The 24,535-nt window shown below is 53.3% G+C and overlaps 9 protein-coding genes across 9 annotated transcripts; 6 read left to right on the top strand and 3 right to left on the bottom strand.

Annotated features, from left to right (window-relative positions):
- Nucleotides 1–513: 513 nt before the first annotated feature.
- On the top strand, nt 514–1,533 carry J4E93_002248 (uncharacterized protein; the record flags this gene model as incomplete). The annotated part of the gene is made up of 1 exon (XM_049340195.1): nt 514–1,533. The coding sequence occupies one exon, from the start codon at nt 514–516 to the stop codon at nt 1,531–1,533; it is 1,020 nt and encodes a 339-aa protein (XP_049202517.1).
- A 255-nt stretch (nt 1,534–1,788) lies between these two features.
- J4E93_002247 (uncharacterized protein) lies at nt 1,789–4,726 on the top strand (the record flags this gene model as incomplete). Its single annotated transcript, XM_049340194.1, has 4 exons — nt 1,789–2,095; nt 2,142–4,187; nt 4,237–4,433; nt 4,487–4,726. 4 exons carry the CDS (start codon nt 1,789–1,791, stop codon nt 4,724–4,726), a joined length of 2,790 nt encoding a protein of 929 aa, XP_049202516.1.
- Nucleotides 4,727–5,152: 426 nt separating this feature from the next.
- On the bottom strand, nt 5,153–6,614 carry J4E93_002246 (uncharacterized protein; the record flags this gene model as incomplete). Its single annotated transcript, XM_049340193.1, has 2 exons — nt 5,153–6,078; nt 6,311–6,614. The coding sequence occupies 2 exons, from the start codon at nt 6,612–6,614 to the stop codon at nt 5,153–5,155; spliced, it is 1,230 nt and encodes a 409-aa protein (XP_049202515.1).
- A 1,323-nt stretch (nt 6,615–7,937) lies between these two features.
- Nucleotides 7,938–8,957, top strand: J4E93_002245 (uncharacterized protein; the record flags this gene model as incomplete). Its single annotated transcript, XM_049340192.1, has 2 exons — nt 7,938–7,978; nt 8,045–8,957. 2 exons carry the CDS (start codon nt 7,938–7,940, stop codon nt 8,955–8,957), a joined length of 954 nt encoding a protein of 317 aa, XP_049202514.1.
- A 3,846-nt stretch (nt 8,958–12,803) lies between these two features.
- J4E93_002244 (uncharacterized protein) lies at nt 12,804–15,589 on the top strand (the record flags this gene model as incomplete). Its single annotated transcript, XM_049340191.1, has 4 exons — nt 12,804–13,487; nt 13,538–14,648; nt 14,697–15,119; nt 15,168–15,589. 4 exons carry the CDS (start codon nt 12,804–12,806, stop codon nt 15,587–15,589), a joined length of 2,640 nt encoding a protein of 879 aa, XP_049202513.1.
- A 1,043-nt stretch (nt 15,590–16,632) lies between these two features.
- On the top strand, nt 16,633–17,128 carry J4E93_002243 (uncharacterized protein; the record flags this gene model as incomplete). Its single annotated transcript, XM_049340190.1, has 2 exons — nt 16,633–16,951; nt 17,019–17,128. 2 exons carry the CDS (start codon nt 16,633–16,635, stop codon nt 17,126–17,128), a joined length of 429 nt encoding a protein of 142 aa, XP_049202512.1.
- A 2,433-nt stretch (nt 17,129–19,561) lies between these two features.
- J4E93_002242 (uncharacterized protein) lies at nt 19,562–20,590 on the bottom strand (the record flags this gene model as incomplete). The annotated part of the gene is made up of 1 exon (XM_049340189.1): nt 19,562–20,590. The coding sequence occupies one exon, from the start codon at nt 20,588–20,590 to the stop codon at nt 19,562–19,564; it is 1,029 nt and encodes a 342-aa protein (XP_049202511.1).
- Nucleotides 20,591–21,147: 557 nt separating this feature from the next.
- J4E93_002241 (uncharacterized protein) lies at nt 21,148–22,368 on the top strand (the record flags this gene model as incomplete). Its single annotated transcript, XM_049340188.1, has 1 exon — nt 21,148–22,368. One exon carries the CDS (start codon nt 21,148–21,150, stop codon nt 22,366–22,368), a length of 1,221 nt encoding a protein of 406 aa, XP_049202510.1.
- Nucleotides 22,369–22,773: 405 nt separating this feature from the next.
- Nucleotides 22,774–24,233, bottom strand: J4E93_002240 (uncharacterized protein; the record flags this gene model as incomplete). The annotated part of the gene is made up of 3 exons (XM_049340187.1): nt 22,774–23,433; nt 23,483–23,594; nt 23,641–24,233. 3 exons carry the CDS (start codon nt 24,231–24,233, stop codon nt 22,774–22,776), a joined length of 1,365 nt encoding a protein of 454 aa, XP_049202509.1.
- Nucleotides 24,234–24,535: the final 302 nt, after the last annotated feature.

Raw genomic sequence — 24,535 nt, 5'->3', positions numbered from 1 at the left:
AACGCGCACTGCGGGAGGATGCTGGGTGAGATCGCGCTGTGAGTGGCTGCCGCTGTTGTGGATCACTTCTGGGTGCAGAAGTCGGTGTATCGAGAATACCAAAAATTCCCAGCGCGCGCTTAGAGTAGTTTGCGGAATTTGTCGATGTCGAGTTTCGAACGCGTGCAAAAGTTGTCGAATCGGTAGATACTTTGGCTGCGTTTAGGTGGGGTTGGGAGCTGCCCAGGTGCAGAAAAGTGACTAAGAGAGGAAGAAACCTGCCCCGCGTCGCGCCTTGGCGGTTTGGTCCGCGCTCACGCTAATCGAATAGGCAGGCACGCAGGCAAGTGCACTCACTTATCTGATAGTCACCATTCCGCCGTCCAGAGGAAGCCGCTGCTCTTTCAGACGCACATACTGGTGCCACTCAAGCTTTGGATGCATCTCCGCACAAACTCTATGCAAATCAATACACATGTTCAGGGCCGACCTTAGTAAAAGATGATCTTTTGCAAGCACTAATAGCACTTCGCCATGTCCTTCATCTCTCCCTTCGGTACATCAGCATCAAAACCTGGCCATGGATCCATAGTCCTCGAAATTCTTCCTCCGGATACGCCTGTCCTTCAAACCGTGTCATACCAATACCCACTCAAGCTAGTCGCCCCGGATCCCCTAGCACCACCCAATTATGGCAGAGAAGCAGAGGACGCGACAGCTGCAGTCACCCCCTGTCTCATTCATACAGTGTTCCTGTTGACCTATGGTGGAGGCATCGTAGCTGGAGACAGCATAGATCTGGAAGTCAGATTAGACAGCAGTACACGGCTGATACTGTTGACGCAAGGGTCGACCAAGATCTTCAAGACCCCTACTCCAGAGTTAGTCTCACGACAACATATGAACATACGTCTCAAGAACAATGCCGCCTTGGTCTATCTCCCCGATCCAGTGCAGCCTTTTGCCAACACGGCCTTTTCTCAGTCCCAGATCTATCACTTGGAGAAAGAGCAAGGTAATCTGTGTGTTTGCGACTGGGTCACGAGCGGCCGTTCGGCACGGGGAGAGAATTGGGACATTTACGAGTACAAGAGCCGCAACGAGGTCTGGACTGTAGATGGTACCGGGAAAAAAAGACTGCTTCTACGGGACAATCTCATTCTAGACAAGCATGGCAAGACGGGGCTGCTACTCTCATCACGTATGGACAGCTATTCTGTCTTCGGCACCTTGATCGTTCGTGGCCCAATCTTTTCGTCACTGTCAAAGTTCTTTTTGGATGAGTTCGAGGCACTACCGCGTATTGGTGGGAGGAACTGGGGTGACGCGGTGCAGCCAGAGCTTCAAGCGCATGAGCAGAGGCGGTATGAGAGACAGCAGAGAGAAAAGGCCGATGGGCTGATATGGAGTGCCGCGAACGTGAGAGGCTTTGTGCTGGTCAAGTTCGCCAGCAGGGAAGTTGAAGGCTCGAGGAACTGGCTGAGAGACATGATCAAGGAGGAAGGGTCGCTGTTGAATGCATTCGGGGAAAGGGCGATTTTGTGTTTGAAGTGAAGCTAGAAATCGAAGATACCCGAGACCACGTAGATGAATGGAAAAGCAGAACTGGTTGGATGTCGTGTCTCGATGTTGTTCGTCGAGCGACTCGCAGCCCCACGCGGCGTGTTGATGGCCCAAGCCCCCCGGCGTCCCAAAAGTCGATGGGTGACGTGCATAGCCGCACCTGAACGCTCGTCCAGCCGCGCACCCACGTCCCCTACCTGACCCTATGCCCTACCACAGACCTGTCGTGGTCTCTTTGTCGTCAATATGAGCGGCAGGCTCGTCGCGGGCCGCCTTTCCACCATCGCACGCCGCTCACCGCTGCTCACTCCGCGCTTCTACACGACGCACTCGCTGCCCGCCGGTGGCCTCCTCCGCAACCAAGCCGGCCTACGCCTGGTGAAGCGACGACCATGGCCGCTGGGTAGCTACTCGCTGCACAACATCCCCGCTACACGCTCCATCTCCTTTGCGCGGGTCATACCAAAGCTGGTAGGCAAGTTTGCGACTGTCGGCGCCGCTGCAGGAGGGGCCGTCGTTGCAGGAGTCTCATATATCCAGTACCAAGCTGGCCGTATGTATATGCGTGCTAACATATTGACTGGTTCTAACTTAAACAGAGGCGGGAACATTCGCACTCGATCTCTTCCACCGAACCAAAGACGGCGCGACCGAATTTGCGGGCGGCGCACTCAGCACGGCAAATGGCTTCTTCGACCAGCTAGAAAAGGGCTTCAAGTCGACCAAGGACGAATTCGAGGGCGTACAATACCCGGAATGGCTACAGCGACTACTCGCCAAGGACGAATCTGGTGGTGGTGGCAGTAACGGTGGCGGCAGAGGCCCGGAAGAACCCAAGCAGAGCGGTGCTGGGTCTGCTGCAGCCGGTGCATCAACAGCGGCGGCATTCGGATATGCTCAGGAAGACGACGAGGACAGGCCGCAGGCGGAGAAGATCGCACGAGACGAGCAGATGATGATGCTCACCAAGAAGATGATTGAGATACGCGGACTTCTGCAGACTGTTGGACAGTCCGATTCGCTCACGTTGCCCTCCATCGTTGTCATCGGATCGCAATCATCCGGAAAGAGTTCGGTCTTGGAAGCCATCGTAGGCCATGAGTTCCTGCCGAAAGGACACAACATGGTTACGCGACGACCCATTGAGCTCACACTCGTCAACACACCGGATGCACATGCAGAGTACTGCGAATTCCCTGCTCTCGGCTTGGGAAAGGTCACAGATTTCAGCCAGGTGCAGAAGACGTTGACAGACCTGAACCTGGCTGTACCAGCGAGCGACTGCGTCTCCGATGACCCTATCCAGCTGCGCATCTACTCGCCAAACGTCCCCGATCTCTCCCTGATAGACCTGCCTGGCTACATCCAGGTCGTTGGCCGAGATCAGCCCCCACAGCTGAAGGAAAAGATCTCGCAGCTTTGCGAGAAATACATCAAGGCACCCAATGTCATCCTCGCCATCTCCGCCGCCGACGTGGATCTGGCCAACAGCACCGCGCTGCGGGCGTCCCGACGCATGGACCCTCGAGGTGAGAGGACTATTGGTGTCATTACAAAGATGGACCTTGTGGATGCCGAACGCGGTGCCAGCCTTCTCAGCGACCAGAAGTATGCTCTGCGCCTGGGATACGTCGGTGTCGTGTGTCGGGTACCACCTGGTGCTGGTGGCTCTAAGCTATTCAGCCGCGGCAACGGCAACATCACCAATGCAATTACAAAGAACGAAAAAGCATACTTCTCTTCGCATCCTGAGTTTTCAGAAGGATCAGAGCTCGCCGTCGGAACGCAGAACCTCAAGAAGAAGCTTATGCATGTGCTCGAGCAGACAATGGCCGGCAGCCTCAAGACGACAAGCGAGGCTATCCAAAGGGAGCTCGAAGATGCCCGATACGAATACAAGGTTCAATACAACGAGCGACCTATCAGCGCAGAGTCATACCTTGCGGAATCATTAGATGGTTTCAAGCACTCCTTCCGTGGCTTTACTGAGCAGTTCGGTCGCCAACAAGTTCGTGACTTGCTCAAGCACGAGCTCGACCAGCAGGTACTCAACCTGCTTGCACAGCGCTACTGGAACAGGCCTTTCGACGATCTTAGCGTCCCCTTCCCCGAGACCGACCCTCTCACGAACCTTGCCAAAGCTGATATCGATGGCGAAGATCAAATATGGCAGATCAAGCTCGACAGCTCCAGTGCTGCACTTACGAAATTGGGTGTCGGACGTCTAGCCACCAACGTTGTCGCAAGTGCGCTCCAAGCCCACATCGACCGCCTCATCACGAACTCTCGTTTCGCCGCCCACCCCTTCGCCCGACAAGCCATCACCGACGCTTCCACCTCCATCCTCAAAGACCTTTCCTATGACATCTCCGACGAGTTGGAGATCTGCATCAAGCCCTACAAATACCGCATCGAAGTCGAGGACAACGAATGGGCAAAAGGTCGGGAAAATGTCACAGCTGTGCTCAAGGACGAGCTGAAGGTCGTCGAGGCTGCCGTAAAGCAGCTTGAAGAGCAAGTTGGTGGCCGCAAGCGAGTCAGGGACGTAATGTCGTTCATTGACCGCGTACGAAGCGGACAAGTTGTTCTCGAAGGTGACGGAGTTGGCGGTGCTGGCGGGTTCAGCTCTGCCCTCCTTGCTAAGGGTAAGTCTACCTCTTTTATCACCTGAACTCAGCACTAACAACATTACAGGCCGAGAAGCAGTCTTCCTCCGCGACCGCATCGACGTGCTCAAACTACGTCTACTCGCCATCAAGAGCAAGCAATGCGCCAGCAAGAAGAACAAATACCACTGCCCAGAAGTCTTCCTCGACGCCGTCGCAGACAAGCTTACAACAACTGCTGATCTCTTCCTGGACGCCGAGCTGCTAAGCAAGTTCTACTACATCGTAAGCCACTACCCCTCTCCTTACCCACACAACTTCCGCTAACAACCCTCTAGTTCCCACGTGAACTCGACGCCCGTCTAGGCCGCGGCCTCTCCCAAGAAGAAATCGACCGCTTCGCCAAGGAAGACCCCAAGATCAAACGCCACCTTGATGTCGTGCGTCGCAAGGATCTTCTCGAACACGTACTCAAGGAGATGGAGGGTCTGCGCCAACTCGAGCAAAGAGAGAAGCGCATGATGGGCCGTCGGGACGATAGGGATGAGCGGAGGAAGAAGGGCTGGAGTATGTTCTAGACACACCAACGACTGGATGACGGCGAGCTTCATGTTGGGTATAGACTGTATGGCGCTGTTGGCGTTTCGTGAAGCGGAAAAGAAGCTTCTTTGTTGATGTTGATGACGATGACTTCGCTACTCCCTTATTTGTCTTATTGGATTGGATTATGTATATATGACTTTCTGATCACATTTCCCCGTTCATCCAGGTCTGTACTTTGATGATTGACGGTCAACGTGAAAGCTGTGCTGCATGAGAATGACGTCTTGAAAGTATGAGAAATGTGTATTGCAATCTCATCTATCGGGTATCTTCAACTAATGCCACCGAGAACTGTAATGCTAGGTCCCCGACATGAACAAACTCCTTGAAAACGCCATACATGCCACGTAAAATCATATCTTCATCTTCCCTCCCCTCTTGTTAAGGATCGATGAGCTCGATCAACCGATCAAACCCCAGTGTCTCTTGACCCCCCAGTCCAATCTCGTCATACCCTGCAGATCATCTCCGTTCAAGTAACCCACACCTTCCTCAACGAGCATCTTCCATACCCTATTCCTCAATCCAATAGGAAACTTGGGCGCACTCCAATATCGTGACTTCAACCCTCTCTCCTTTGCGCTTTGGATCTGTGCGCGGATCTTGAGGCGCTGGGCTTCGGTGATCCGACCGAACCACAGTGTGCCAATTGAGTGGCCAAAGTTGACGGATGCGTAGTACGAATTTGTGCTGTCGAAGTGGGAGGTGGGTGTTGTGCCGACTGTGCCTTGACCGCCGCGGGTGGTGACCGAACCTTCATCGAGCTTGTCCAAGGGAGCATCGAAGAAGATGTCGCGGTAGGTTGAGTTTGCGGTGATGAGGTCGAAGGGGGCGTTGCCGGTTGCTACGACGGTGATGGCGCCTTCGATGGTGGTGTTGCCATTGAAGTAGGTGAGGTATCCTTTTTGGCGGAGCGCGTCAAGTTGTTGGGATACTACAGGGAAGATGTCGTGGCCGTTGTTCTTGAAGTCGACTAGTAGAACTAAAGTCTGCGCAGGCTCGGTGTCGAAGATGCCGTTCTTGACATCGGACGATGTCGCAAACTCTCCGAGCTCGTTCTTGTGGTCTAGCATCTTGACCAATGGGTCGACGTACATGGACGTAAAGGTGCCATCTTGCGTCAGGGCGTTGGTGCTGTGACCAACGTACAGCTCCTCATCGAAGAGCCAAACATCTGCTTCGACGCCTGTGCAACCCCAGCGTAGGGCGTCGTATAGTGGTACTCGGCGCCAGTAGTCGTTGTGCGAGTGGCAAGGGACCGGAGTTACGTCGCGTGTTATATCCAATAGCTGCGCCTTGTCTAACACACTCGAGTCGAACGACGAGACTACATAATCATCCAGAAAGGTAGGCACGTATCCCAGAAATACGTTGACAAGATGAAGGACACCACTAATAAAGTCAGTATACCTGTTCTTCTTTCTCCAGATCATGAGAGGATGACAGCTGCACGTAAGGCAGGGGACTGTCGAATGAGAGGGTTGCCGCCGGAACGCGCGGAAGCTAAGGTCTGACAGGCACTTACAAGAAGATGAATACCAGCAATGGTATTATAACACAGGCTCTAGCTGCATATTTCCTCTTCACTCGATACTTCTTCGACTGCGTCTTCTCATCCGGTAGCCTCACACGTCCACAATCCTCGTCGACCCGCAACTTTGCATTCCGTCTTCGGATGCTCATTCTTAGCCGGCGCCAGAACCCAGGTCGCGATACTATCTCCTCCTCGTCCGAAGCAAAGATGGAGCCGTTGCCATCTTCTAGTTCGCGCAAGGAAACATGAGGTGCTTTCGCATCGAAAGAAGATTCCGAGTCGGAAGAGATGCGTAGAAGAGGTTGGGTGGAGGGGGTTTCGGTAGCCATCTTCAGGCACGAGCCAATCGCAGGCAAGGATCTGGCACGACTAACTTGCTGGACCCTGAGAGGTGGGGCAAGCGACATCGATATATGCAGCGCACCTGTTCAAAGATGGAGGATGCGATGAAAGAATTGTGATGTTGAAGGTCGTCTTTGCTCGCCCGGGCGAGTTTGCACCTCAAAACGAAGGCGTTCGCTGGCTAAACACACCTTCCTCTTCGACAGTCGCTCCAAAACGCCACGAGCTTTGTACCGGTGATCCAGACTGGCTATTGTCCCGTCCTTGGGTTCGGAGGAGGCTAGACTGGCGCGATGCACCTCCGCGGTTCAGTGCAGGATCCAGAAAGTCGCGCAAAACGCAGGGTCCAGTTCCTTGGTAGAGCCTCTTGAGATTCTGGGTGTCGATGGATTGAAGGCGAAGGACTTGGAGTTGTCAAGAGCAATATGGAACGGAGCCTACTTATTGCGAGACAGAGTGCGATCGGCCAGCCCACCCGTGAAACGAATGCAACCCACGAAGATAAAGTGCGGGCTATCAGCATGCAAGCCCTCGAGACAGCCGCAGCGCCCAGCAGCGTTCGAGAACTGGTGCACGGCCTGGAGAGCGAGTTCGGGCACGCAACACGGCTGGCGATGGTGATTGGTTGCGAGCGAGAGGATGACCGACACTCAACGGCAGATGCTAACGACTCGGTCTGGTGAAAGTCGGAGCAGATGATCAGAAAGGTTGTGCTTTGGACGGGCACGTTGCTGAGCTTGCGCACTCAGTGGTTTATTTGAATGCGGCGGTGGACTGGTACCGATAGACCCCATCCACGTTGCACCTGCCCGGACGCGTAGTGGTGATGGCTTCGGTCCGAAACTGTCACAATGGGGCATCATTTTCGCCTTGATTGCGAAACAATGCATTTAGTCTCGATAGCGTCGTGTTCCCAGGATTGACGGGTTGCATGTTGCGTGTCTCTCGCTGAGCTTATTGAACACGGCCACACGACTGCCGTGATTGGTCCCAGCGTACATTGTAAGTTTTCGGTCGTTCTGTTCTGGGCCTGCGCCACACTTGAAAGCTTGCAAATGAGGCGGTAAGCCGGAAGTTCTAAGCATCGCAAGCACCGCCTCGGCAGGCCGTGTCCATTTTCTCCATGTCTTGTAGCAGCTCCGCAAGTGAAGATGGCGGGGTGAAGCCGAGCGACACGTGCGCGCAATGCCAAGATATCCGATCCCCACTTGCCCGATAATCCCTGTCGCGACTCCGTAACTTTTTGCGACAGCCATCGACTGATTACCGTCGGGACTCGGTATCGAATAGACAGCCAGCCAATACCCAATATGCCTCACAAACACAGACGCGTGGAGGAGGATGATACCCAGTACGTCATTTCGTATTCTCGCAAGCCTAAGCACTTGTAGACGATATTCTGACCCGTCACCAACAGGTTCAACCTTCCGCCCAACGTCCACGCTGCTCCCCTCGCCGTTGGCAAAGCCCGCACCTTCAGCACAGCAACCAAAGGCAAAAAGCGCAAAGTGAACCAAGTCGAAGGTTATGGCGCAGACGACACACCCAAGGCCTTCCAGCGGCTAATGGCCTTCTCCAAGGGAGGACCAAAGAAGCGCTCAGCCCTCGACGACGGCACTGTGAAGACCAAGAAGCAGAAGAAGCAAGCCGCAGCTGAGGCAGTAGAGAAGGACGATGCAAACAACAAGAGCGAGGAGCAGGTGCAATCAACGACCGCGCTGAAGATACAACCTGGAGAGTCAATGCACGAATTCCGCGCGCGAGTTGACGCAGCGTTGCCCATGTCAGGCATCAGCAAGTCCGGCAAAAAGGTTGCAGGCGTCAGCGATCACAGAGTCACCAAGCACGAGCGGCACCTCAAGCGTCTACAAAAGGGATGGAGGGAAGAAGAAGCACGGATACGAGAGAAGGAGATGGAGGCAGCGGAACTGGCAGAGGAGGAACAAGACGAGCTGGATGCCATGTGGGAAGACAAGACAGCCGATCTGGATACCACGCGAACGGTCAACGGCAAAAAGAAGAAGGCGAAGAAGAACAAACGCAGGAAGCTGCCAGGCGAGGTGGACAATGGCAGCGAAGACGAGTGGGAGGCTCTCAAGAAGAAGAGAGAAGAACGGAAGGGCTTGCACGACATTGTTCATGCACCGCCAACTTTCGATAAGGTACCCAGAGAGATTTTCAAGGTCAAGAATGGGGCCGGAGCAAAGGTGGGCAATGTTCCTAAACTGGCTGGTAGCTTGAGGAAAAGGGAGGAGCTGGGCGAGGAGCGTCAGAAGATGATTGACAAGTACCGTGAGATGATGGCTGCGAAGAGGGGGACGCAGGAGTGATGTGTTGGTTTTGGTCGATCTTGAGATACCCCAGATACATCTAAAACATGCTACGCTTTGAGAAACGATCGCATGGTTCATTCAAGAATCGCATTCAGTCGTCACCTTAATTAGTAATGCGTTGCTCTTCTATGAGCAATCTGCATTATCGCTGTTCGTTGCTGGGAAGAGTATGCTTGTGCCGTTGTCGCGCTACGCGTCGGCTCGTGGGGAAGGCAATCGGCTGGGGTCTGAGTGTCCAGCTTTCACTTCAGCAGTACAAGCATATGTTGAAGACGGCACTTCTGTGAAAGCAAGAGCTCGCTGTTTCCGCATCGAGCATCTTTGAAAATCCATCGAAGACAGCAAACTTCTGAGAGCAACACATCGCTGTTCCCGCAATAGGAAAGTTTAGAGAAACTTGGCACTGTTGATCGCAGCCAGAATAAGAGGGCAGGGTGGCCTTGGCCGTCCAACTAGGCAGGTGGCGAAACAGTCGTGGATTGTAGCACTTTTGCAAAAAGCAAAGCATCGCGAAGCCAAGACATTGTAGGTCCTGTGAAAGGTGGGACGACATGTGAGAGAGGGGTCCCACGCTACACGACCGATAGTAGAGCTTGATTCATATTGCGAGGTTGAGAAGGATTTGGTGCACCTTTCGAGGGTCATGGCATTACACGAGAGAGTGTTCTGATTCTATTCGAAATACTATCAAATCAAAGCGCGCCTCTGAACATTCCCTTTGTAGTATCACATCACTAACGCTTTTAAGTTCTGCTTCCGAGCTTCGGCAACTCCACATCTGTTCATGGTCGATGCCCGACCTCCAACATAGCTTGTTCTTGGTGGGGCGCGCGCAGTACATCAACATCCACCATGGTGATCTCCGACGGTATTTCCAAGGTGACGGTCGTGGCTGAGATGCAGGTACATCCATCCGAAGCAGCAGTGCCGATTTTGAAAGCTTCTGTGAACGCCACAGGGTGATGTGATGAGGGCGCCGCGATGAAGCGATCCATGGGGTGCATGTCTGTAAGCGTTTCCGGCACGAACTTCAGTTGCAATATTGATTGATGATACGGGCATGGTGGTGTAGAGGGGTAGCTCAGTGTTGTTTGTGCTATAAACGTTAGTATATAAATATGCTCGGCTGCTGAAAGTGAACATACTATTATTGGGCAACACCGCAACTGGACCCGACCTATCAGACTTGGCCAAGCGCCGTGGAGCCCGAGTCATGGTTCGTGATGTGTATTGCAATGATATACTGGCTTGATAAAAGCTTGATGTGATGCTTGTTGACAACTGTTGACTGTGATCAGGAGAATAGTGAACATGTGCACTGAAGTGTATGCTGTCAGGAGGGAGGAAGTGGCATTTGAACAGCGTCCGAAAGACCAGCTTTTGATATACATGAGAGCCAGCCAGGACGTGGGGTGGCAAATGACCATCGGTAACACGGATGTTGGATGAGAGGGAATGGATGCAAGCCTCAGTGAGCCTTGTAGGAAGGATGATCAAGCCACTGTTCAGACAATGCCCCTTGGCCGCAGTGAAGATTGATAACGAAGGTCTCACGGCGAGTGACTTGAGGGATGCTGGATATCGGAAGCCAGAGAGCCAGTGAGGCTCGAGCAAACGGGCGAAATGGCGTAAAAGCATCAAGTGTGTAGTACGTTGCCGCGACGTCCTGTTGGCTACGTCGATAGGCAGCTAGCCCTGAACAGCATGGTTGGTTGAGCGTCTGGTAGGCTTGGGAATCGATGGGGCCACGGTCTGTGTGTTAGGGTATGGAAAGGCGGCCATGCCAGCGTTTTCCACTTCGGGGAATGGGACGTCATGTAGAGACCGTGCTGGCCAACCATGTTTCCAATTTTGGCATCTCATCTATCCACGCTAAGGATATGCAGCTGCTACGGGAGTCAAGTAAGGCTCAATCGCTGGGTTGCTCAGTCTCACTCTTCCTGTCTCCAAGATGGCGTGGCCTGGCTGACGAGCTTTCAGCTGAATGCCCTGATCTGCTTGGGCAGTGATGTCGAGGCACGGATGTGATATCAAGGCCCAGTTCTATGGTCAGGTACCAGCAGGATGGCTCATCCCGCGCGGGTCGCTGTCGCGTGGGTGAGAATAAGAGCCCCATGGTCCGTCTCACATGTTAAACTTCGAGAAATCACAGACGGGTATCCTCGGTCTTGATCCTTGGGCTTGCATACTCACAGCAGTTCCTGCAGTCGTGATCTTGCTACTGTCAGAGACAGATGAGAGTTTGAGTGAGTTAGTCTCGTCTGTGACAAAACTGGCAACTCCAAATAGTGTGGTTTGGAGAGAGGGAACAAAAACCTACATTAGGCTTCGCCTTACCAGGGGCAGGTGCGAGACATTGCAGGTGGTATGCAAAGGGATGCGGGCGTTTCTCAAAAGGTTAGGCGGTGGCGTTTTTTAGCCTCTTGGTGGCTGCTCATGCGTGTGGCACGACAATAGCAGCAAAATGACTATTATTGGTAGCCTCGGAGACCCACCAAGGGACGTGATGGCTACGATACGAGGAATGTTCCGCGATGGCGGTAGTGTTTTCCACTCTGCGGGGGATGCCGTTGCTATATATTGACAGCGCTGAAACTAATTGTTAACGACTTTGGAAGTGTGGTAGAGCCACTGTCTACCTGGCTTGAAGACCGTCAACAGAGGCCCACGGTGGTTTCTTGAACATTGTCGACGTGCGTGACCACTCGCGAAAGCACTGAGCATCGATGTCACATTTTTGGTGCTCACGCCCGTTCTTCCTGCTGGTCAAGGCTCGCGTGTGCACATAGAGTGTCCCCGGGGCCGTGTCTCCACAAACGGTAGCCGTCTGGAGAAGCCCACGGGTAGATACCCCACAATCGTCGCGTGGGGTGATACTCGTCGCGTCGCTGGCAACTCGATGCGCGTGCACATGCTGTAGCTGACGAACGAAATCTCCGTTGTTTGTTTGGCCGCGAAAACGTAAAAGAAAAGATGGCCGTGATGATAACGATAAAAGATATGACTGAAGCGAAGGAACCGGCCAGTGTACGACGAAGGGGCGGCCAAAGCATGTGCAAAGGCTGACCGCAAGGTTTCAGCCCCAGATCCCTTTTCATGGTGTCAGCCTGGAATAATTTAGCCGGTATCTACATCAATCAGGTAGGCGCTAGAGAAGTTAGAGAAGGAACAGATGTCTGATAATAGAAAGAGCCCGATGGCAGCTAGCTACGCCGCAAAGCTGTTGGGTAGCATTGGCGAGATAGAGGGCCAGCGGCGGCGACGGCGCGGACATTGAGTGATCTCGCAATCATATCTTGTAAACGCAGAATGAGGAGCCGATAGAGGGAAGTAGACTGAGCCAGACGTTCGTCGGTAGTCGGGATGTAGGCGCTGGAAGTAGGCAAGATGTAACAACCTTGGGCATCCACACACCCTCTATTTGCAAGCATGTGCAAGCATTTTTAACAGAGTTTTGCTCACTGGCCCGAAATGCGAGCTTGTCGAGAAGGATGGAAACGATGACATCGCAATGTGAGCGGCATGCATGCGGCAGGTGTCAATGGCTGATGACAGATCTGCGGCACGATGCACAGTACATCATCAACCATGTTGTCGCACCCAGAGCCTCAACAGCCGCGTGAAAACATGGTCGGACGAAATATTAAAACGCTCCCAAGTGCGCATACGAGATGAGATGTAAGAGGTCTGTTTGTCCATGTACTCTCAGATCTCCGTCGTTATCGATATCGTCATTAGTGTACCCGAAAGGGGCATGGATCAAGCGCGTCACTGCCATCGCCGCGGCTTTAACAGCAACAGCTCCGCAATCATCAGCTTCCGGGTCCTCCCCACGTCCGCCCAATGTCAGCCAATCCAGGTGCACTCAAACGGAAGCACTCGGGCAAGACGATCAAAGAGCTCTTTACCACACAATCCAAGCCAAAGCTCGCCTCCGCAGCGCCGCTATCACCCACTAGCAAGCGCACACGACGAGACAGCTCTCCGATCCCCACCACCGAGATCGCCACACCCCCAGCGCCGATTACCAAGATGAGCACAGCCGAGATGTATCACTTCCCCAGCAAGAAGGCGGGACTATCGAGCAATGCCGACGTGGTAGACATTACGTCAAGCCCCGACAACAGCCCTGCCAAAGCCAACGGGCAACGGAATGGCATGCGCAAAGCAGCGCCCAACATGCATGCCAACAACGGTCCCAAGCGATTGGTGGTGAAGAACTTCAAGCCCACGAGGAAGGTGGACCCCAGGGTCTTCCTGGACCAAACATGGGCGAAGATCGAGAAGGCTCTGGACACTATCTTTCGGCAAGGGGATGTTGACTTCAGTCTGGAAGAACTATACAGAGGTGTAGAGAATGTATGTCGGCAAAATATGGCGAAAGACATCAAAGAACGTCTGATTGCGAAATGCAAAGACTACGTGGGTGGAAGTTTGAAGGTGAAGGTCAAGGAGAGTCTGGGAAGGCCAAACGTCGATGTATTGCGGGCAACTCTACAGGCGTGGGCAGTGTGGAACAGCCAAATGGTCAGTTATACCCATATACGTGCGGACGCTGCCATACTGACAAACTGAAGAAATACCTTGACTGGATCTTCTGCTATCTCGACCGCGCCTACCTACTCCCACGACACGAATCCCTCCGCGAAATCTCGATCAGCCTCTTCCGCTCCCTCATCTTCGAACATTCCAAATTGAACCCGCGCATTGTCGATGGTGCCTGCGATCTCGTCGCCAACGACCGGACGGGTGGTGACCTGGACAGCGAGATGTTCTCCAAGACGGTCAACATGTTCCACGACATGCAAGTCTACACACGCTCCTTTGAGCCGCGCTTGATGGAGATCAGTCAGGAATACGTTGCGAAGTGGGCAAACACAGAGAGTTCTGAAAAGTCACTACCCGAATACGTCCGCAATTCGAAAGCACTCATGGATCGCGAGATGAAGAGGGTCGACATGTTCAGCCTCCCAAACACCACCAAACGAGAGCTCCTCACCTTATTTGAGGACCACTTGATATCGAAGAAGGAGGAGCGACTGACCAATCAAGACGAGCTTGCGGATCTTCTCGAGACCAACGCCATTGAAGATCTTGAACTACTGTACACATTACTAGAACGGAGGAAACTTGGCTCAAAGCTACGGCCAGGGTTCACAAAGTGGATCGAGGACGAAGGCACAGCTATAGTGTTTAACGACAAGGAGCAGGATAACATGGTGATACAACTGCTCACATTGAAGCGCCAGTTAGACACATTGTGGAAAGCATCTTTCCACCGAGATGAGGAGTTGGGTCACGGTTTGCGAGAGTCGTTTGACAAGTTCATGAACAAGACAAAGAAGACGAGTGCAAGCTGGGGCACGGACAACTCGAAGACTGGCGAGATGATCGCCAAGTACGTGGACATGCTGTTGAGGGGAGGCGCAAAAGCGATACCAGCACAGCTTAGCCGCAAGGCAGACAAGCCCGCCGCTGTAGAAGTCGAAGAGGATAACGAAGAAGGTGTTTTCGATGAAGATACAGAAGTCAATAATCAGCTCGATCAGGTTCTCGATTTGTTCCGCTTCTTGCACGGCAAGGCTGTGTTTGAAGCTTTCTACAAGAAAGATCTGGCCCGACGACTGTTGATGGGCCGAAGTGCCAGTGCGGACGCTGAGAGAAGCATGCTGTCGAGGCTGAAGATTGGTAAGTGTGCACGTATTTGCGACTTGCTGAGATACTGACTTACTGCAGAATGTGGTGCCGGCTTCACCGCCAACCTCGAGCAGATGTTCCGCGACATCGAACTTTCACGAGAAGAGATGAGTTCGTACAAGAATATCAGTGAGGAGCGCAACGAAAAGCTCAGCCTGGATCTCAACGTCAACGTCCTCTCGGCATCAGCTTGGCCTACATATCCCACGGTCCCTGTGATTCTGCCTCCGCAGATCCAGTCCGCGATCAACAAGTTTGAAGCACACTACAAAGTCAAGCATTCTGGTCGCAAGCTGGAGTTCAAGCACGCGCTCGCGCATTGCCAGATCAAAGCCAGGTTTCCCAAGGGACTCAAGGAGTTGGTCGTGTCGTCCTTCCAGGCTATCGTTCTTTTGCTCTTCAACGGCCGAGCGGACGATGAGCACATCGACTACGAGTATCTCAAACAAGCCACTGGACTACGTAAGTCGCGCACTACATATATCATGTGACATTACTAACATCTGACAGCACCGGCTGAGCTTAACCGCACTTTACAATCCCTAGCCTGCGCAAAAGTCCGGCCATTGACCAAGCACCCCAAAGGCCGAGAGATCAACGAAACTGACACCTTCACACTCAACGCGTCATTCACAGACCCCAAGTACCGTATCAAGGTCAACACCGTCCAGCTCAAGGAAACAGCAGCCGAGAACAAGGAGACCCACGAGCGTGTCGCTGCTGATCGCAACTACGAGACCCAAGCTGCCATTGTCAGAATCCTTAAGGCAAGGAAACGAATCAGCCATGCGGAATTGGTCAGCGAGACAATCTCGGCGACGAGAAATAGGGGAACATTGGAAGTCAGCGGCATCAAGAGAAACATCGATCGATTGATCGAGAAGGAATTCTTAGAAAGAGAAGACGACGGACTGTATGCTTATATTGCTTAGGCTATGCACCTTGCCAGCTGGTTTGGATTTCAGCACATACTTTATACAGCTGCAGAAGACAAGCTTACAGTGTACAACAATGATATTGTTATCGCGATCTATTTTTACGAGTATTATAATGTGTTCTCCTCATCCTCGCGCTCGGTCAGTGAGTGCATGTTGGGCGAGCTGCTTATCATTAGTACCGAACAACGGTCAAGACCGCATCCGGCACTTTTCGCTCAGTAATCGACACCTCTCCCTAGCCGCCGGCATCGCCGTAGCCACCACTGCTACCATCTGCACTTACCGTCGCGATGGTCGATCTCCTAGTCTACATGCCTCCTACACCAAATGCCCAGGCCCACCTTCCAAATCCAGCGCTAGCTTCCGCTTTTCCCTGTCGATCCTTAACCGCACTCAGCCTATCGAACACGCACATGTGCACCACCGCCAGACCTCCGGCGATAAGCAGCTTGAAACACATCATCTTAGTTCCGGGAGATAACCGGCGAATCGTTGTCCGTACCTTCCTGATCGGCGGAAGTCGCATGTGTTGATTACATGGGATGGTGCTGGGGATGTTGACGCTCCGGTTGTCTTGGTAGCGGGAATCCATGCGTGATATTGTTGTCGAGCGAATGAGATGGGGTAACGTGAGAGGGTGGTGGATGTATGAAAGGGCCGAGGGTCTGCGCTTAGTATGGTGTTGTAGGTGCCACGCTTGGAGTAGTAGTCTGTGATAGGTTGCTCTACCCCAGCTTGAGAGAGCCTCCGATGCATGGCCTCGCGGAGCAATTGTTCCTTCCGGAAAGGTGCTAAGGTCTTCTGCGTTCGGGTTTAATTGCTTTCGAGCATGATCTTCCACTTTAGGGTTGAGATGGTTCGGAGGCGACCGCTGGACTAAACGCTGGACTGCACTGGGGTGACAGGTAGTAAGACAGTATAAAGCTACTATGTAGCACCCTTCATTCGAAAGACAGGTCTACCAGCCCCGCCGATCCCTCGTTACATAACTCCGACAAGACACTCGCTCGTCGTCTCATTCTCTCCCGGCCGCCAACATGAAGTTCCTTACCAACATCCTCCTCTTCATCGCGCCCATTGCCCTCGCTCTCCCCACTTCGGTCTCCGAAGAGGCACCTGTTGAGATTGCTGCCGTCGAGGCCAGACAATCTTGCTACGTCAAGTGCGGCTCAACATGCTACACTTCATCCCAAGTCTCTGCTGCACGCAGTGCGGGTTACAAGCTCTACCAGGCTGGAGACGAAGCTGGTAGCTCGACCTACCCTCATCGGTATAACAACTATGAGGGCTTTGACTTTTTGGTTTCGGGCCCGTATGAGGAGTTCCCGCTGAGAACTTCGGGTGCTTACACCGGTGGTAAGTTATCTCTATGCTGAGAGGAGGCGACTCGAATTAAGGAATACATGCTGACGAGAAAATTTAGGCTCTCCGGGTGCTGATCGTGTCATCTTCAACACTGCTGGACAGCGTGCGGGAGAGATTACGCACACTGGTGCCAGTGGCAACGCCTTTGTTGCTTGCTCCGGGTGGTAAACTTGTGCTAAGGCATTGATCGCGAAGACCATGAGAGGGCCATTGGAGGCATTTGAGGGTGAACGGCTTGCATGGTCCTAGGATGCAGTCGATCGGCGAGTTGTAACGAGGGATCGATGTCCACAGATGTCTCCAAAAAGCGTTCCACTCGCGTACCAGTGTCGGTGATGGTGGAGGCAACTTATTCATGTATATACATTTGATGGAACGATTGAATGCATCTTCGAGCTTCTTGCTGAATCGTGTTGAGTTCAACTTCGACTTAAGATCGAAATGTGGCGTGCTTTCACGTGGGAACGCGTCCGGAAGGCACGCTATCTCGTGTTTGTACTAGTGGGCCGCTCAATCCGCAATCTTCCTATCGCGAATTTTCTGGAAGGACGCGTCGCATGTTCCTCAACCAACTCATCTCATCTATCATCACACTTGAGAAGCACAATGTCACGCGTCACCAGTGAAGACCCCACGCGACGGGAGTTAGAAGAAGTCATTGAGACCTCGACCCACAAGCGCTTACGAACTGTTCTGCTTGAGATATGCGACGAGTCGCCAGAAACTTTCAAGCTAGTATACGATAAGCTCTTTGTGAAGGAAGAACAAGCAGGGCGACCAGCGGTGTAGCTTCTTGATGGGCCGCTCGCAGACAGTTCCGCTTTCAAGCTACCAAGAGCTCAGAAGCGCGGTCGACGCTTCGACGTTTGTGTGCAGTGTGAAAAAGAGTTTGATATACTGAAGGAAGAGAAATGTGTATGGCATCCAGGTAAGAGGACCCCAAGCATTGGACTTCTAGAACATATCACTCACATCTATACAAGGAGACTTAGAGGTGTTTGAAGATGAGGACTTTTGGACCGATCATGATGAAAGAATCCACGGAGAGATCGATACCGAAGAAATGCGTGAGCAGTGTCCTGAAGGTTTCGTCTGGAGTTGTTGCAAGGGGTATGGTGATGCTAAGGGCTGTAGAACAGATCCTCACGAACCACGCTCTGCGAAGAGAAGCAGGACTGAGAGTTCCAGTGGCGAGTCATTACCGGAACGCGGTTCTGAATCAGAGTAGAGATACGCTTGTGTGTCTATTTCAGTAATGTCGTTAGTAATAACGGTGTTCATCTTCGATGCCTTCACCGACAGCTGTCCCAAGCTGTCCGAAAGCAGTATTCGTTTACAGCGCACGTCCAGAGGAGCGAAGGCTATGCGAAGCGCATGATCATATCGAGCTATATCACTCCGTATTAAACCTTGCTCAAATCAAGCTATTGGATACGCGCGCTTACTGCGTCAAGGGTCCTGAGGTCCTGACTGTGTAACCGCCCAGCCAACAACATAATATCAGCTCAACGTGCACCATGACACCTCATCGCCAACATCATGAGGTCTATAGTTCCCTCTTAAGTCCCACTTGATACCATGCCGTCGCAACAGCAACTGGCAAGATGATCATCAAGAGCTTACAGAATGACCGTAGCAGGCAAAAGGGCATGAAACCAACAACATCTTACGTCCGATCAGTGAAGGCAACATTATATCTGAAGAGAGAGACTATAGAGATGTGATGATGTATAAAGGCTATGGCAGAGCAGAATCAAATTATCACAACGCATCTTCTCCCACTTCCATCTTCACTACATCAGCAATCTTTCAATCCATCAGGACCTTACAGTCTCACACTTCAACATGCATTTCTCCGCCGCTCTTACCACCTTGTCCGCTTTCGCTCTTATGAGCACCACCTTGGCTGTCCCCCGCTCAGCTAGCTTCACCACTTGGGGCAACAACACAACGTGCAACGGTGAAGAACAATATACCCGCCGATATGAAGGAAAAGACGACACCCAACCATGCATGGACCTGCCTTTCGCGCTCGCGGGTAGCATCGTCGTTGATTACACGCGCCTTCCCAGCTGCCGTGGTAAGTCTGCGATTCTTAGCAATCTGAGACTTGCGAATTTGACGCTAATGACGGTTGTCTAGTGAACACCTTTTCTGGTGCCGGTTGCACTGGTGACGTTACTTCGTACGAGAAATTGAACGGCGGCAATCCGTGCAGGCCTCTTACTGGCAAGGTGAGTTACAACATCACTTGCTAGAGTGTGGCATCTGTTCGACAGGAAGAGTGAGCGATAATTGAGGCGTAGACGGAGCTGGCAACGGCGTGGAAGTTTGGACAGTCATTACCGTTTCTTTCTCTTTTCGGATCTATCTCACCTCGCTCTTTGTAGATTTGTATCTGTACGTCTGACTGTCTGTTCAACACGAGACGGAGGCGTAGCTAGAACAATCGAAACTTTTGACCCAACTGCACTTGAAGCGAGTTGACTGCCCAGAACTATGCTCGCTGCCATTGTCAGAACAACGATTCTTGATAGGAAGATGTGCGAGTTCGAGGAATACGCTGCGGTGCTATCCCACTTGATGGAGCCTGCCATACACTCACGCAGTCTTCCTCCACGCGTCAGCCAACAGTGCCCCACCAGCAATCATGCCACAAGCACCAACACCCCAATCACTCAGCAACCCCTGCTCTAATGACCAATGAACAGTCATAGGCGCATAGGCCAGATTAGACGCCAGATCCTTCCACCACAGCCAGTTCTCCAGTTTCCTAGCCTTGATCCGCTCCTCCCTTTGGATCTTATCCTCCTTCTCCCCATCACCCGAGCTCACCGATGTCGATGCAGCCGGCGAAGCGTAATACTGCTGAACACCCAAACGCACAAGCTCAACACCCACATACGCGGCCCAGAACCGCGAACTCCACAGCCACCACGCGTTTTCCCGTGCTTTACCCACATCGCCCGTCCAACTCGCCGTCGTCAACGCACCCTTTGAGCTCAGGTATGCGCCGTTCTCCAAGACCTGGAAAGCGACACAAGATATGATGGCCGTCCACGTCAGCCCTCTCAGTATCTTCTCTTTCCTACTTGCATCTTCAGGCAACCTGTCTTGATATGTATCCCGCGCCCAAGTATACAAGCCCAGTACACCCCATAATCTTACAAAGATGCGGAAATCGGATATGGCAGCCGCAAGCGCTTTTGAACTCCCAACTACTTGTGCGATGACTTTTGTGCTCGTGGGCGCTGGGAGGCTGGCTATGAGCGTTTCGCCGGGGAGCAGGACACCCTCTGCTTTCTCGGCGATTTCTGTGGCGATGGATGCGAGTCGGCGTTCGAGGACGCGGGAGAGGACGGCGTGGATGAGGGTTAGGGTGTACGAGGTTGTGCAGAGGAGGACGTCGGTGCCGCTGGGTGTGGAGAGGAGTTTGGAGAGGCGGACGAGCGTGCGGTCTGCAGTGCCAGCGGTTCTGGCGAGGTATCTTAGGAGGAGGAAGCGCAGTTTTTGTATCGTTGTAAGTCGTGACGGTGGTGTGGGTGTAGGTTTCGCATCGGGCTGTGGAGTGGGATGGTTTGCGCTGGTTGAAGAAGGGATGGTAGTGGAGTCTGGATGCGAGTCCTCCATGTTGAGAAAGTGAGTATTAGGGTAGACGCTCAAGGGAGTCTTGGAGGCGAGCAGAAAGGAGTGTCGGTGCTATCGAGCCTGCATGGTGTTGTTGATTCCGCGCGTAGAGAAAACATGACACCACCCGCGTGTTGACCGAGGTTTGCTCGGGAAGTTGCTTATCGCGTCATCGGCCCGCACGTGGAGCCCACGTTTGGCGACGACCCATCCATCTTCATTCACATGTGACGAGAGATGGACCCTGAGAAGCTCTCAACCACTAGCTTCACATCACCGATCGCGTGAGGTCTCGTGAGCCATGGTAGCAGAATCCAATGGCGAAGGCTAGTCGTCATGGACTTTGTTTTATGCCATTTGGGTTTCGTGTAGAAAGCTTCGACTCGGCCCACGGCGCGGATCCCTGCCACCTCGTCGTCTTCCCCATACCGTCCCCACTCATACCGCCTCATCTATCGCGGGGAGAAGATACGAGAGCGGGCTCTCTCTCCACCTTCTTATACACCGCCTGGTCGCGTTGAACACTGTTGCTTTCGCTCTCACCCAAACCTCCCGCAACAATGTCGACTCCAGAGATTCCCACGCGTCGACCGACCTACCCTCTCGCTCACGCTTTCCGCCGTAAACCCCGTCGTCTCCCTCTCGTCCTCCGTTTCTCAAAGGGCGCTGTCCACGACATCATCCTCATACCGGTGCTCCTCCACTCGCTCTTCACCGTCCTGATCGTCTACATCGACACTCGCTATGTGGACAGCATATCCATCCCCGCGACCATCATACCCTCGCTGTCCATAGTAGTCGGTCTGATGCTAGTCTTCCGCAATAGCACCGGCTACGACCGTTTCTGGACCGGCCGCAACTGCCTCACCACAATCGGAACCTGCGTCCGCAACCTCGCTCGAATCTGTCTCGTCAACTCCCGCGACAAAGATGGCCATGCTACGGAAGAGGAAAGAAGGGATACAGAGAATATAGTCCGTGTCCTCGTAGCAGTCTTGTACTCTATCAAACACAATCTCCGCGCCGAGTTCAACATCCCACCCGCGAGTCTGGCTACCTTGCCTCCTCAACCAAGCGTGTACCCAAATCGCTCCCGCCCTGTGTCCAGACGCCCCAGCTACATCGACCGCACTGGTAGTTTCGGCCCGTTCTATCCCCCCATTCTTGCAAACGATAGCACGAGCACAACCCCACTTCTCGGCGGATCGGCTGCCACTCTCGAAAACGGCGATGGCACAACGCCTATGAAGAAGGATGAATACGTGTCGCTCCTCCCGGAAGGCTTGATGGGCTATGAAGACCAGGGTCTTGGCTTGCCCTTGCAACTCACGATTCTACTGGAAGGCTACATTCGACGCGGTCACGATAGGGGCTGGTTTCATGCGCCTCTCTCCTCGCAAATGACTGTTCAACTCAATACTCTCGTTTCTGCTTACGGCACCATGGAGACTATTCACAGCACGCCCATCCCTGTCGCGCATCTGATTCACCAGAAGCAGGTCCTGGCGCTGTATGCATGTGTGCTTCCATTTGCTATTGTCGACGATTACAGGTGGTGGAGTGTGCCTATCGTGGCTATCATTGCGTTCACGCTCTATGGCATTGAGGGTATCGGCGTGCAGTTGGAGGATCCGTTTGGCTATGATAAGAATGATATCAAGATGGACGGCATTATTGAGGATACGAGACAAGAGGTTATGGTATTGTTGGAGGAGTGGAGGGCGAGCCACGAGGGGAGGGCTATGGGGGGTATGTTTGAGTGTGAGTCGTTTTGCGAGTGAAAATCCAACGACTGGACCTGAAGGAAGAGATGGAGTAGGACGAGATAACGAGTGTCAGCCACGAGCTAATGTTTGTTTTGGTCTTTACGAGTTTCCATAGCGTAGATACCCCAGAAGCACAATGACCAAACGAATGTGTCCTACACGGAAAGAAAGCTACAAGCGCGAAGATTTGGTCAACTTTGTTACAATACATTAGCTACCGTTCTTCCGCCCTCCTGTATGTCTTGCTTACTCTTGAACTATAACACATTGCAACATGATCCCCCCACCCAGACCTACATGGAGATCATAACAATCGCTTTGTACACGCCATAACGCCCGGAAATATGCAACTGAGCCCAAAAGGAGAGGATTCCAATAGAAAGAAGTTGAAAGATGCAACACGCTCAGTTTGCGGATCGGCTAGTCAAATCGCACCGGAGGTAGAGTCGGTGCTCCGCTGTTACTTCGCGCTCCACTGCTGTCGGAGTCAGACGGCGGAGAAGTCTCGCGCATGCGGCTACCGGCTGTTCTTCCCGCACTGCCATCAAGGACAAAGGGTCCGGCGTCGTTCCTGGGGGTCATGGGACCATCCTGTACGCGATCAGGGCTTAGGCCATTGTTGCCGGCAGGATACAAAGGCGATAGTCCCACGTACTCATTCGCGCCGTTGACGTTGATGGACACTGGCTGTGTGACTGACGATGTTGGTGGCGTGAGGCGGCGATCGGGTGTCTCTAGTACAGTCTGGTTCTCGATGTTTGTGATCTGATGGTGTAGATCCGTCAGATCGACACCGCCGTCTGAATCTGTGCCATTGATCTGGGCGACAGAGGCACGGGGAGTAACGTGACGGTCACCTTGCTCCGCGCTGGCGTGAGGAGCCGTGTCGCCGTTGACTACTTCCTCGTCACCTTCCCAATCCTCGAACTCGCCCATATCTTCTACATCCTCTTCTAGATCTGCGACCGCCCTGCAATTTGGGCAGAGGAAGTTGGGCCATGTGGGTCCATTGAGAATAGGACGGATACACTTGTAGTGCCAGACGTGGGAGCAGGGTGCTACGAACAGGGACTGACATGGCTGTGCACTGATTAGTACGGTTAGGTCTCGATGCTATGGGAGTACGTACGGCTATGGACATCAAACAAATCGCACATTCAGACGTATGTGTGGAAGCATTATCTCCCGTGACCTCCTTCTTGTTCTTGGCAAGTGCGCGTAGTCGTTGATGGGTTTGTTTGCTGGGCGGGTTAGTGGTCGGCTTCTAGCGCGGGCATGTAAACTTACTTAAATGTGTTCAGTCCCTGCTGCCAGCCGCGGTTGCACTCTACGCGAATCTTGACACATCTGAAGATCATCTCCTCGCCGCCGCGGAAATCGATGCCCAACTGGATGATGTCGCCATCCTTTATGCGGAAGGGTTTTGACTCGACGTTTGGCTGGCTTAGACGAATGTGGTTCAGGAAGGTGCCTGAGGAGCTCTTTACGTCTTTGATATACCAGCTGCCATCCTTGCACCACAGCTCGCAGTGCTTCCTACTGACCACCTTGGACTTGAAGCCGATGGCCGCAGCCGACGGGGCATTGGTCTGGACTTCAGGGAGGTTGTCGCGCTCCGAGTATCTTCCTACGCGCAGAATCGCGCTCTCGTCGGGCAGGGTGCGGTTGATGGTGGGGAATATGAGCGAAGGTCTGCCGGCTCGGGGGTCCTGATGCGGGATGAAACGAATCGAGGGGAGGTGCTTGACCGCGCCCGCACTCTCGGGAGCGCCTTCCATAGGCTGCGCGTTGGCAGGTCCTGGTGTTGAGGTGGGCGTGGGACCGGTGTTGTTGCGCACTTGCAGTTGGGGCTGAGCCGTCTCGGAACGGGTTCTCGTCATGGTAGGTTTGGGGGTAGTGGGCGGGGAGTCGGTGGAGGGAGGCTGGGGGTGGCTATCGGCCGTGTGGCTCCTGGACAGTGAATCTGGACGGGCGGCCGTGTGTTGGTGGGACGACGAGGCAAAGGCGGGCGAGGCAGGTGGAGTGTGTGTTGAGGCGCGTGGCCGTGTCCCGGTTCGGGAGTCCTCACGTGAAGCGTCGGCTTGGCTGCCGGAGTGCAGGTGCAGGTTTCGGAGGAAGCTGATACCTCTGTGGACGCCCGTGGGTCGCTGCGAGGGCGAATTGGGGACGGCAGTCGTAACTG

This window comes from Alternaria ventricosa (assembly GCF_023758065.1).
Source record: "Alternaria ventricosa strain BMP 2768 chromosome Unknown scaffold_3, whole genome shotgun sequence".
Taxonomy (NCBI): domain Eukaryota; kingdom Fungi; phylum Ascomycota; class Dothideomycetes; order Pleosporales; family Pleosporaceae; genus Alternaria; species Alternaria ventricosa.
This window is presented reverse-complemented; position numbering and strand designations above follow the sequence as displayed.